The 13839-nt window shown below is 44.6% G+C and overlaps 1 protein-coding gene across 1 annotated transcript in view; it reads right to left on the reverse strand.

Moving 5' to 3' along the window:
• MSH2 (mutS homolog 2) overlaps window positions 1-9614 on the reverse strand; it is an 80851-nt gene extending 71237 nt beyond the window's left edge. The window contains exons 1-2 of the mRNA XM_047782130.1: window positions 9316-9614; window positions 1011-1165 (exon numbers count right to left, since the gene is read on the reverse strand). Coding sequence (XP_047638086.1) covers window positions 1011-1165; window positions 9316-9526 — 366 coding nt within the window. The 5' untranslated portion in view covers window positions 9527-9614. The remainder of the gene's footprint in view (window positions 1-1010; window positions 1166-9315) is intronic.
• Window positions 9615-13839: the final 4225 nt, after the last annotated feature.

The following is a 13839-nucleotide window of genomic DNA, read 5'->3' on the forward strand; positions in this document are numbered from 1 at the left end:
TTTACAAAGGTGGGGGTTGAGGGGGAGGCAATATGGAACTAATATTGAAGAATATTATATCTGGAGCAGCACCAACATCAAATGTTTAAATACTGTGTTAAACTTCACAAAAGACTTTCATAGGACTTTCAGGTCAGAAAACATCTTAAAAACCTTCTAATTTTACTATTCATAAAGAAACAGATTCGATCCTTGGCCTGGGAACATCCACATGCCAATGCCATGTTTCTTAAAAAAAAAAAAAGATACACAAGAAGGCTGGGAAATCTGTCAAGGTCACCTAGAGGGACAAAGGACAAAAGAAATGAGATTGCCCAACTAAAGCCCATAGCACTGTACCCTGTACCACATATTTACCCCCTTTGGAGAATAGGAGTTCCCACCATGGCCCAGCGGGTTAAGAACCTGACCAGTAACCATGAGGATAAGGGTTCAATCCCTGGCCTCATTCAGTGGGTTGAGGATCCAGTGTTGCTGTGAGCTGTAGCATGGGTCGCAGATGCAATTCAGATCCCGAGTTGCTGTAGCTGCGGCACAGGCCAGCAGCTGCAGCTCCAATTCAACCCCTAGCCTGGGAACTTCCATATGCCACGGGTTCAGACCTTAAAAAAAAAAAAAAATACAATCTAATGAAAGACACATACAAAGATATGAACACATTACAAATGTCTATAAATGAGATATTTGGGATATGTAAATCTGTGTGATATTATTTCGAAAATAGTAAAACCAAATCTTGGGTATTCAGCTTTACGTAAAGGCTATTTATTATTTAGGTTTCAGGGACAATGACAAAACTCAAAGTACTCATACTCATAATAAGGATTTACTGAATTTCTGAACTGCTATTAAACTGATCTTAAAAAACACATGCTAAAGAATATTAGAGTTTCTGAAAGCATCTTACTGTCACAGCCTGGTTAAAATATTAAAGCAACACAGAATTTTCTCACATTTTTATTTTCTCTACTCTTAAAAAACACAACTAAATTTAAAAGGAAGATAATTACCTTAAATGCCAAATACCAGTCATGCTCCTTGGAGGCCTTATTTCCAGCTCTATTCTTATAAACTTCAACTCTGTATTGACGAACTAGAAGAAGATCTTTTACAAAAGATTCAAAATTCATTTTACTAAGCACAACACTCTCCAGAGTCTTTGCTCCTAAAGAGAAATATTAAAAACACGTTACAAAAAAAAAAAAAAAAAAACCCTGTTACAGATTTGAGGATTTGAAGTCCTACGTGTTCGAGACCTAAGACAATGCTCTCTCCTCAAGCTACGTTATTCTCCCAGTAATTCATTCACTCAATAAACTGCTTATCAAGTACTTATTATACATCCTAGGGACTTTAGCAGATGAAGGGTATAAAGTGGTGTAGATACACACACACATCCATATACCCGTGGACCCTACATATCAAAATAAAAAACGGAGATGATACAAAGATAAAAAACGAGTAAACAGATATTTTCCTACGTGTCCCCTATTTATTTTTCACAAATTTGAATAAAATTTTTACATAAGGTATTATATTGTGGCTCAGTGGAAATGAATATAACTAGTATCCATGAGGAGGCGGGTTTGGTCCCTCAGTGGGTTAAGGACCTGGTGTTGCTATGAACTGTGGTGTGCGTTACAGACGTAGCTCGGACCCTGCATTGCTGTGGCTGGGGTGTAGGCTGGCAGCTGCAGCTCTGACTCAACCCCTAGCCTGGGAACTTCCATAGGCTGCATGTCCGGCCCTATGATTAAAAAAAAAATTTTTTTTAAGTCTTATGTAATACAGATGGCAAATAAGTCCATGAAAAGATGCTAAACACGGCTAATTATTAGAGAAACACAAATCAAAACTCAAACAGATCAGAAAAAGGGGGGAGTTCCCTTGTGGCTCCCTGGGTTAAGGATCTGGCATTGCTGTGAGCTGTGGTGTAGATCGCAGATGCAGCTCGGATCCTGTGTTGCTGTGGCTGTGGCATAGGCCGGCAGCTACAGCTCCAATTTGACCCCTAGCCTGGGAACTTCCAAATGCTGCAGGTACAGCCCTAAAAAGACCAAAAAAAAAAAAAAAAACCTCAAATGTTCAAAGGAAACTTCCCTTTCACCACTGTCCCCATACATCTAATTCATCCCCCAAGCATTCCCAGTTTATAGAAAATGTTCAGTCTACGCATGCACACATATGCAAATATAAAGCACCGGTTTTTCCCTTTTACATAAATAATTGTGTACTACACACACTGTTCTTTTTTTTAAACTTTGATATAGTATTTTGGAGAAAGTTTCATCAGTGCATAATCAGCTCCTGTTTCAGCTGCAAATGTTCCAAAGACTCTAAGGAACTTCTACAATTCACTTAGCTTACTGATAGACATATATGTTTCCAACCTTTATTATTACAAAATGGTGCATGAATAACCTTGTGTTTCATTTTCCAAACAGTATATCTGTGAGATAAAACCCTCCAACTTGGTTTTATCAAAGGATAATATGTGTGATTCTGATAGACATTGCCTGTTGGTTGGCTGTGCCAATGAACCCTACCATCCATAAAGTATGAGTGCATCTATTTCCCCTATTCAGTCCACAGAGTTTTCAGACTTTCTGGTCTTCATCTTACATCACTGGTTCTCAACTGGGGATGATCTTGCTCCCCTCACAGACATCTGTCAATGTCTGGGGGACATTTAGGTTGTCACCACTGGGGGAAAGGGAGTAATAATGGAATCTAGCAGGCAGAGGCAGGGATGCTATTAAGCATGCACAGGACAGCCCCTCACAGCAATGAATTAGTTCTTGAGTCCAAAACATCAACAGTGCCAAAGTTGAGAACCCGTCTTAGATGCAATACAGTGTTTCACCCTAGTTTTGATTTGTATATACCAATTTCTTTATACATAAAATCACCTACATCATCAAATGGAATTAAAACTCACTGTTCATATAACATAGGTAATACCAATTAATCACCTAAAGGTAATCCAGAATATACCTGTAGATTATTCTGACAATTCTAGATCTTAAAGAGTTAACCTAATTTAACAGATCATATCAAGTACAAATATCAAATAGAAATAAGCTTAAAGATTAATTAAATAACATGATTGTTTTGTATAGCAAAACACAGCTGATACTTTCAGTATCAGTTCATTAGTTTTAAGTACTAGAAAAGAATCCTCACTGTCACAGACATTCTGACAACTGGCTCAAATCTTGTCTCTCCAAACTTACTCCCTAGAACATTCTTTATGATCTAATCCAGAAGTGGCAAACATTTATCTACAGAAACCAGGCAGGTATCAAATGAGCAGAGAACACCAAAAGACGAAAACACAAATGACAGATGACAAGTGACTTCAAGAAACAACCTGGAGGAGTTCCCATCCTGCCTCAGTGGTTAATGAACCTGACTAGCATCCATGAGGACATGGGTTCGATCCCTGGCCTCACTCAGTGGGTTAAGGATCCAACATTGCTGTGAGCTGCGGTGTAGGTTTGCAGATGCAGCTCAGATCCCATGTCGCTGTGGCTGTGGTGTAGGCCACAGCTGTAGCTCTGATGGGACCCCTCGAGGGTGACCCTAAATAGACAAAAGCCAAAAAAAAGAAAGAAAGAAAAACCACATGGAATGTGGAATGGTGACAAAAGGAGGAAAGTACATCAGGCTTTAGGAAAAACCTAGACTCACTGGGTCAGGAGAAGAAGCCATCAATTCCAACCCACTAATTTATCCAGTTTCCAACCGTGGAGAATTTTATTTTATGTTTGTTCTTTAGGGCCGCACACGTCACATGTGGAAGTTCCCCAGGCTAGGGGTTGATTCTGAGCTACAGTTGCTGGCCTATACCACAGCCACAGCAACGTGGGATCCAAGCTGTGTCTTCAACATACACCACAGCCCATGGCAACGCTGGATCCTTAAACCACTGAGTGAGGCCAGGGATTGAACCCGCATCCTCATGGATCCCAGTTAGGTTCATTAACCACTGAGCCACGACAGGAACTCCGAGGAATTTTTTTTTTTTTTTTGCATTTTGAATGGAAACCATTTAATAAAGGAAATTAGAAGCTTCCCATTGAAAAGGCCAGAGAGCAGAGGTCAGCCTGGTCACTCCAGACTTTCAAGGAATTCTCAAGTGCAAAAATTCGCGGAATTTTAAAAGAAGCTCAAAATCTGAATTTTTTTCATGAAACCCCCCCAAATCTTTAAAATATAGGCAATTAATTCAAACTTTTAAGAAAACTCTATTTAGGCCAGTTTTCAACTCAGCAAGTTTAACACAGCAACATTTCCTTACAGATTTGAACAGACTGCTGTTTCTTTAGCTTGTATTTAGAGAGCAAGCTGCGTGAAAATTGCTTACTCTGAATGCTACTCATTCAGCAAAGCCTGTACTCACATTCTCAGAGGCATACGTGGGATCTAAGCCCCTCCAGGCTGCAAAAGACACACACCTCCCAATTAAGACTCACTCCGGGCTAAAACCTCAGTGGAATGATAGGCTCTATTTAAATTATTTCCTGTTTTTGCCTAGCACACATGGTGAACAACTCATCCCATTTTGCCCAGGACTCTCCCAGTTTTAGTACTGAAAGTCCAGCATCCCAGGAGCCCCCTCAGTCTCTAGTAAACCAGAATGACTGGACACCCTATCAGCCTATCCAGTTGAATTCTACATAAATAACATTATTCATATGATGGAATATTATCATTAAAAAAGCTTCCACCGTAGCACAGCCCGTTAAGGATCCAGTGTTGTGTCGCTGCTGAGGCAAGGGCTTGATCCCTGGCCCAGTGCAATGGGGATAAGTGGTATAAGTCACCGGTGTGGCTCAGAGTCAATCCCTGGCCCAGGAACTTCCAATGCTGCACGTGTGGCCAAATGGAAAAAAGAAAAGAAAAAAAAACTTGCTTAAGGAAAACACTGAACCGGAGTTAATACAAAATCAAATTCTCCCAGAGACATTTATAAATGTCACTGCAAATATCAGTCAGCAACTTCTGATGAATACAGCAATAAGTTTCAACTGTTATATTATCCTTTCATTTAAAAGGCAAAATGTGTAGACTTACCATTGTGGCTCAATGGTTAAGAACCCAACATACTGTCCGTGAGGATGTGGGCTTGATCCCTGGCCTTGCTCAATGGACATAGGACCCGGCACTGCCACAAGCTTCAGCGTAGGTTGTAGGTGTGGCTGTGGCATAGGCTGGCAGCTACAGCTCTGATTCAATCCCTAGCCTGGGAACTTCCATATGCCATATGTATGGCCATGAAAAGAAAAATAAGTAAATAAATAAAAGGCAAAACGTGAGGTTCTCTTGTGGTACAGAGGGTTAAGGAGCTGGCATAGTCACTGCAGCAGCTTGGGGTGCTGCTATGGCATGGGTTTGATTCCTGGCCTGGGAACTTGCACACACCAGAGACGTGGCCAAAGAAAAAGAGGGGGGGGGTACAAAATGTGAAGTCTAACTCAGCAAAAACAATTCTGAGGAGAGGGAAGAAAACACTGGTCTAGCCCTTAATTCTGAAACAGTTCCTGAATCAGTCCAGTAGAACACCCAGCACTGAAGCATTGGCATTGGAATGCTTAGCAAGTACTCTCAGAACCACAAGCACCACATCTCCCTATTACTGACTACTTTGCACATCGATGTCATCTGCCTGGCCCAGGGCAGAGGGATCCAGAGCAAACTTCAGTCTTTTTACAGACACACTCAACAGGAACAGGTTCACAACAGAGAACCTGTTTCTTAAGAGGGGGTGGGTGAAGAGGCAAAAGAGGTGATTCCCCTCCTCCCATGGGCTCCCCTACTTCCATTACTAATCTACAGAGAGCCTGCCCAGCCATCCAGGTTATCCTCCAAAGATACTATTTCTCTCAAAGGAGTTCCTGTGACACACTGGGTGGCAAAGCATTTTAAGTTTTATTTACAGATAATTTCAGATGGTAGATTATCTGTGCTCCTGGTGAAGAGCTTGGCTATAAGTCTGAAAGCTGGGAAGTAAGACTGACCTCCCAGTGTAAAGTAAGGAGAAATGGAAGAGAGAGCTACACATCCTCCACCTGGCATAGAAGAAAAACCAAAGGTTGGTACAGAACAACTTGGAGGCCTCATCTTCATTCAGCTGACAATGTGTTTGCCACAAGTGGGCACTGCACCAGGTGCTGGGATTCAGAGGCAGAGACTAGTTAAGACACTTGCTGCCCTCTGGGAGCTTTCAGTCCATTGGCAACAGAATAGAATAAATGCTGTGTCAGAGTTCCCATCGTGCCTTAGCAGAAACAAATCTAACTAGTATCCATGAGGATGCATGTTCAATCCCTGGCCTTGCTCAATGTGTTAAGGATCCGGCGTTGCCATGAGCCATGGTTTAGGTCACAGACACGGCTCAGATGTGGCGTTGTTGTGGCTGTGGTGGTGTTGTGGCTGTGTCTAGGGTAGGGAGAAGATCCTGGTAGGGGGAGTGGGGGACCTAACAGAGGTAGCTAACCAGGTAAGACTTAACATGGACCTTAAGAAAGGCTTTCAAGGAGTCCCTGTCGTGGCTCAGTGGTTAATGAATACGACTAGGAACCATGAGGTTGTGGGTTCGATCCCTGGCCTTGCTCAGCAGGTTAAGGATCCGGCGTTGCCGTGAGCTGTGGTGTAAGTCGCAGATGTGGCTTGGATCCTGCGTTGCTGTGGCTGTGGCGTAGGCCAGCGGCTACATCTCCGATTAGACCCCTAGCCTGGGAACCTCCATATGCCATGGGTGCAGCCCTAAAAAGACAAAAAAAAAAAAAAAAAAAAGGCTTTTAAGAAAAGATGGCTTCTAAGCTGAGTTCTGGCAGCAAAGGATGCAAAAGGACTTCCTTTTCAGTGACTCAGATTCCTTATCTATAAACTGAAGCTAGATACTAACCCATCTCACAAGGCTTTATTATAATAACGTATCACTAGTTGTTGAAGAGTAAAAGTATGTAAAAAGATACGACTAAGTCTAAATACCAACAGAATGAACCAGTCAAAGAGAGAAGAAATGATCAACAGGAAACCATCTATGAAAAGAGGATATGGGATCCAGACCACCACAAAAGACTCATCACATCACTGGCATGATAGGAAAGTTAACAGTAGGTACAGGGGAGTTCCCGTGGTGGCGCAGTGATTAACGAATCCGACTAGGAACCAGGAGGTTGCGGGTTTGATCCCTGCCCTTGCTCAGTGGGTTGAAGATCCGGCGTTGCCCGTGAGCTGTGGTGCAGGTTGCAGACGCGGCTCGGATCCCGCGTTGCTGTGGCTCTGGCGTAGGCCAGCGGCTACAGCTCTGATTGGATCCCTAGCCTGGGAACCTCCATATGCCGCAGGAGCGGCCCAAGAAATAGCAAAAAGACAAAAAAAAAAAAAAAAGCAGGTACAGGAAATTAAAAGCATATGTTCAAGAAATAACCAAAATGTTCATAAACCAATGAATAAACAAAAGATGGTATGTCCATACAATAGAATATTATTTGGCAATAAAAAGAAATGAAGTACTGATAACACATATGAACCTTGAAAATATTAAGAGTCCCCATCGTAGCTCATCGGTAACAAACCCGACTAGTGTCCAAGAGGACGAGGGTTCAATCCCTGGCTTCCCTCAGTGGGTTAAGTATCTGGTGCTGCCATGAACCGCGGTGTAGGTCACAAACAAGGCTTGGATCCCGTGTCACTGTGGCTGTGGTGTAGGTCAGCAGCTGCAGCTCCAATTTGACCCCTAGCCGGGGAACTTCCACAAGTCACAAGAGCAGCCCTTAAAAAAAAAAAAAAAAAAAAGACAAAAATAAAAACGAAAAAATTAAGTGAAAGAAGTCATTCACAAAAGACCAATATTATAAGCAAATTTAGAGACAGAAAGCAGATTAGTGGTTGCCTGGGTTTGGAAGACAGGTGGAAAAGGGGAATTGACTGCCAATGGATACAGGGTTTCCTTCAGGACTCAAATGAAATTTAGCCTTCATATAATGCCTTTTTTTTTTTTCTTTTGGCTTTTCTGGCCGCACCCTTGGCATATGGAAGTCCAAAGGCGAGGGGTGTAATGGGAACTACCGCTGCCGGCCGACGCCACAGCCACGCCAGATCCAAGCCACGTCTGCGACCTAGACCACAGCTCACCACAACACCAGATACTTAAACCGCTGAGCGAGGCCAGGGAACCAAACCTGGATCCTCACGGATACTAATCGGATTGTTTCCCACTGCACCACAACAGGAACTCCCGCAGTTCCCGTCATGCCCAGTCATGGGCAATCCTGCCTCTATGCCTCTTCAGCAACTTGCTGTGGATCATCCTCCACAGTTCTTGACCTGGAATTGGAATTATTTCTGCCTTGCTCTCCACTAGGGGGAGCTCTGTGAAGGCGGGGATATGGTACTGCCTTTCCATCTAGGTACCCCTGGTGTCCATAACCCTGCCTGATACCGGCAGCACTCAATGAATGTCTACCTAATGAAAGAACATCTTTTGTCAGTAACATCCCATCTGCATGTGGCAGAGGCAGTACTATGTCTTACTCCTCCTAGAATGTTCATTCCATCATCACAACGCGGGCAGGGGAAAAAAACGATTAACAAAAACATCGAGAACATCTAACTCACAGAGGCTGAGAAGTTTGTAGCTTTCCAGGGAGAGAGATGTTAGAAACATAAGGACGGGTCATGGAAGGCACTGAATGCCGAGAGGAAGCACAGACATACTGGACTAGCCCGAGGCCACACAGCTAATAAGTGGAGGGGCCGCAACTTGACTCTAGATAATCTGGCTCCAGAGTCCGAGGTCCTGACCACCTGGCGACACCGCCTATCAACAGCAGACACTACAGAACCCTGCGCTGAACAGCGGTATAAACCACATTCGCCCAACAAGCAAAATCACGTTGGTGACATAAAACGGTCTCCCCAAACCCCTTCTATTCTAAATCTCACTCCTGGACTGGAATTTGTGATAAAGAGGTTTGGCGGCGGTGTGCGATGAGATCCCCTGGGCCAAGGCGGGGCCCGGGCCGAGAAGCAGACACCCACGCCGGCTGCAGGAAAATTAAATAGAACAATGTGTTAAAACGCCTCGAAGCCTGGCAACCAAGTGATTGTTACAGTTCCCATTCAGGACAGCTGCAGAGGGGCAGACCCAGGGCAGACGGTGGGTGGCGCCTCACTCGACCAGGAGCAAGCGCAGTGCCCCACGAAGCGCCAAAGTCCCCGCCCCAGTGCCTCCCCACCTCCCACTTCCTGAAAGAAGCCCCCTCCGCGGGGTTCCCCCAGAGCCCATGCGGTCCGCGCCCTCACCTGCCGGCCCCATCAACTTGACCACCCCCTGGGTCTTGAACACCTCCCGGGCAGCTAGGAGTGCGTCCTCGCCGTGCGCGGTGTAGAAGTCGCCCCGGTCGAAAAGGCGCACCGTGGTGGTCGGCTTCTCAGGCATGCCCTGGAAGAAGCGCACGAAGCCGATCTCGGCTGCGCTCTCCAGCTGCAGTGTCTCCTTCGGCTGCACCGCCATTTCGGAATCTCTCTGCCGACAGCCTGAGGGAACTGCACGACCCCGCACCCACTAAGCTGTTTCCCGCCTCCCCTCCCTCGCCCCCCGTGCGGCGTCCAGCCTCTGCGGAGGTACCCAATCAGCATTCAGCGCTGTATTTCGGTGGGTGGGAGTGCGCCGTGACAGCCAATCATAATCGGACGCGGCCCAGCTTCCCGCGCACGCTGGTGACTCTGTCTACTGCGCATGCTTGAGCCTAGGTCGAGCGCCGACCCTGCCAGAAGCCCATCCTTTGAAGAGTTCAGTTCTCCGGGTTTTCTACATGCATGAGCAAGGAACCAGGTGGAGAGATAACTAGATTAGAAGACCAGGTGGGACATTCTGGCAGGTTTTAAATATATTATCTGCCCCGGAAGCAAGAGCATGAAATCAGAAAGAAACTTGAAAACAAGGAAAACCTAGCCTTCCACTCTATCGGTATTTTTTTTAGACCTGTGCCCCTCTCTCCAATCGCGTCCCTTTTCCTTTTCAGGCAAAACTGCCTACATCAATATTAGAGGTTTCTTCTCCACAACCTCCCTACTGCTCCGTACTAGCCTAATTCTCGTGTGGTCCATTCCTTAATTGATTCATTCAATCAAAAACTTAAGACCTACTGTGTTCCAGACTTCTAGGATCTGAGGAAAGAAAAAAACCACTGCCTTGGTTGAGCTTATATTCTAATGAATGGATTCAGATAATACACTAAGTAAACTTGCAGCAAGTAAACTGTTAGAAGATAACGTGTTTAGGTGAAAAATAAAAATGGGATCCGTGTTTTTTGTTGTTGTTCTTTGTTTTTTAATGTTGAACAAAGACTTGGAGATCAGGATATGTCCTGCATAGTAAGCTGCCTTACAAAAGCCATTGCACTCTCCTGTTTGGCTCACCGTCCACCCAGAAAAGCAGTCCCCCAAACCCTGATTCAGCAGCACAATTACCCTGGGGGCTTTTCAGAGGCGTTCTGGGGCCCCGCCCACATATAATGGGTTGGAATTTTGGAAGATGGGGTCTTGAGATGTTTCAAGAAAGCTCCCTGGACGCTCTGATAGCTTCAGAAGCAGAGAGTTTGAACCATTTGACTGCTGACTATATTTCCCACTCCCTGCAGTGCCCCCTGTTCTTACCCCAACTCTTTGATCTGGAGCAATAATCTTCCTTCCCTTTCAACACATGTGGCTCCAACACAGACTTGTCCCTCTGCTCTGGAAGGGCCCTGCCCTGCAGTCCCCCCAGGTGTAATTGGTTCTGTTACCTTCTGGAGTGCCATTGTAGTTACATCTCTATTATAATATTTGCAGCATTGGTTTAGACATATCTGTTCGCCTCTCTTACTAAACACCTGGAAAGAGCATAGATGAGTATGTTCATTTATAATAATGGCTAATGTTTGTTAGCACTTATTGACTATTTTTACATGTGCTTACTGTTTTATTAATCTGCACAACTCTAAGTGTTGGGAGCTATTGTTACTCTTATTTTACAGTAAGGAAATTGAAACCTGGAGATGTGAAGTGGCTTGCCCAAGGTCACAGAGCTAATGGTAAGTGATAGAGCTAGAGTTCCAGGCTCTGTAAGCTTAACCATCTGTGCACCAGAGGGCCTGGCACGTATTAGGTGCACAGGAAATGTTTGTAAATGAATGAGTTCTGCATCAAAATAACCACTTTTTTTTTTTTTTTTTGGTCTCTCCGCAGTATATGGAGTTCCCCGGCTAGGGATCAGATCCGATCTGCAGTTGCAACCTACACTACAGCTGTGGCAACGCCAGCTCTTAACCCACTGTGCCAGGCTGGGGATTGAACCTGCATCGAAGTGCTCCAGAGGAGATGTCACCAATCCAGTTGCGCCACAGTGGGAACTCCACAATAACCACTTCTGTGTAATAACGTGGCCTTGAGTGTCAGTGCATCTGTCCCCTTTCCTGTTTCACATGCCTGTTTTTCTTTTTGCTCCATTTCTGGTGATGGTTCAGGGGAAATACCTTCACAAAGGGAAATTTATGCCCTCCTTTTAGGCAGAGGCAAGAGAGCTTTTTCTCCATCTGTTGACTCTCAGATGCCTTTAGCTCAAAATAATCCTTATTCCCACAGTGACTCAGCAGAAACAAATCTGGCTAGCATCCACAAGGATGCAGTTTCAATCCCTGACCTCGCTCAGTGGGATAAGGATCCAGCATTGCTGTGAGCTGTGGTATAGGTCACAGATGCAGCTCGGATCTGACATTGAGGTGTAGGCTGGCAGCTACAGCTCTGTTTTGACCCTTCACCTGGGAACCTCCGTATGCCTCAGATGCAGGTCCTAAAAATAATAATAATAATCCTTATGCTCAAGTGGCATATTGGTGGGTAGTATATCCTGATGCCCTTCATGTTGAAAGTAGAAAGAACTGAGGTTGAAGTGTTAAGAAAGGCTCCATGAAAGAAGGGGATGTCAAGCTGGGACTTGACTAAGTAGAGGATATTCCAGACATAAGAAAGAACCTAAGAATATAACCTTTAGGAGTTCCCTGGTGGCCTGGTGGCCTAGTGGCTAGGATCAAGCCTTGCCGCTCTGTGGCTTGGGCCACTGCTGTGGTGTGGGTTGGATCCCTGGCCCAGGAACTTCTGCATGCCATGGGTGTAGCAAAAAAATAAAAAGGTGAGATTTAAAAAATTGTGACTTAAAAAATTAAATAACAAAATTAAAAAATTGTGAATCACTATTGTATACCTGATAATATTGTGTATCAACTACACCTTGAGTTAAAAAAATAAAAATATTTTAAAATTAAATTTAAAAAAACGTAAAGAACATAAAGGCATGGTCAAACTCAAGCAAGGTATAAAAGGCTGAGGAACAGGAACACTTGGTGAACGGGAAGAAAACCCTGAATGCAGCAAAATTGGATATATTGGAGTATAATGGGACATAAGGTAGATTGTGACTGTTTTAATTGTTCTGGGAATAATACAGAAGAAGGATTGAGAGTGAAGAAAGCTTGGTATTAAGGGAAGCCAAAAATTACATTAATCCAGGCAAGTGGTAGTTTTATTTTATTTTATTTTTTATTTATTTACTTTTTGTCTTTTTGCCATTTCTTGGGCCACTCCCGTGGCATATGGAGGTTCCCAGGTTAGGGGTCTAACCAGGAGCTCTAGCTGCCAGCCTACGCCAGAGCCACAGCAACTTGGGATCCGAGCCTTGTCTGCAACCTACACCACAGCTCACAGCAACGCCGGATCCTTAACCCACTGAGCAAGGTCAGGGATCAAACCCGCAACCTCCTGGTTCCTAGTCAGATTCGTTAACCACTGCTCCATGACGGGAACTCCGGCAAGTGGTAGTTTTAGAACAGGGTAATGGCAATGGACAGTAAGGAGGGACCAATGGAGGCCAGGCAGTGATCGTAAATTAGAGGCCTGGGAGGCCAGCCCTGAACAGTCCTGTGGCTGCCATTGGTCTCAGCCCATCCCTGCCTATGAGAGCTTTCCCAACTGTTCTTTTTTATCACAAGATTGCAAGTCCTAGATGGGCGTTCCTGTACCCTGGAGGCTCAGGGCAGAGGGAGGTGGAGACTGGCTCCATAGCATTCTCCCCAGATGGAAGAGGGGATGGGATGCTGGGCCGAAAAAAGGGCAAAGAGTATCCATTTCAGGGCTAGACTGGCAGGGGGAGGGGTAGAAAAGTGCTATGATCAGCTTTAGGCAAATCATTCTGGGAGCAATGTGGGATTTGGGTTAGAGAGGGAATAGATTGATGGCAAAGACATCAGTGAAAATGCGTAAGAGAAGGCAGATTAGAGGCAGATTTACTCCTGATGGAGAATGACAGGGTCTGTGACTAAAATTATGGAGAAGATAAGAGAGAATAAAGAACTTGCTACATGGTGACAAAGCCATTAACAGATTCTGAGACTATAAGAGATGAACCAGGTTTTTGGAGGAAGATGCTGAGATCATTAATGGCAAGTTAAGTGAAACATAGTTTGGTGGAGAACTCAGGATGAAGGCCAAGAATAGAGATGCTATTTGTTATCATCTAGGTTTGGACGGTAACTAAAGCAATGGAATGATGAAATCCTCCAGGAAGAAAACAAGAGGAGAGGAGAGGAAATATAAGAGGATAAACCCTGGGAACATCGCTATTTCAGAGTCAGTAGAAGAAAAACAAACAAAAATTAAAGGGGGTGGGGTGGGGACTAAAGCCAGTGGAGCCAAAGAAAATGTGAAGGCAACACACAAGGGTAGGAAATGGGGTAGTCATTGTGGTGATGAGCTGTGGAGAGATCAAACAATTCAGCACTGGGGAAGTTG

Source organism: Phacochoerus africanus, chromosome 5 (genome assembly GCF_016906955.1).
Source record: "Phacochoerus africanus isolate WHEZ1 chromosome 5, ROS_Pafr_v1, whole genome shotgun sequence".
In the NCBI taxonomy this organism is placed as follows: Eukaryota; Metazoa; Chordata; class Mammalia; order Artiodactyla; family Suidae; genus Phacochoerus; species Phacochoerus africanus.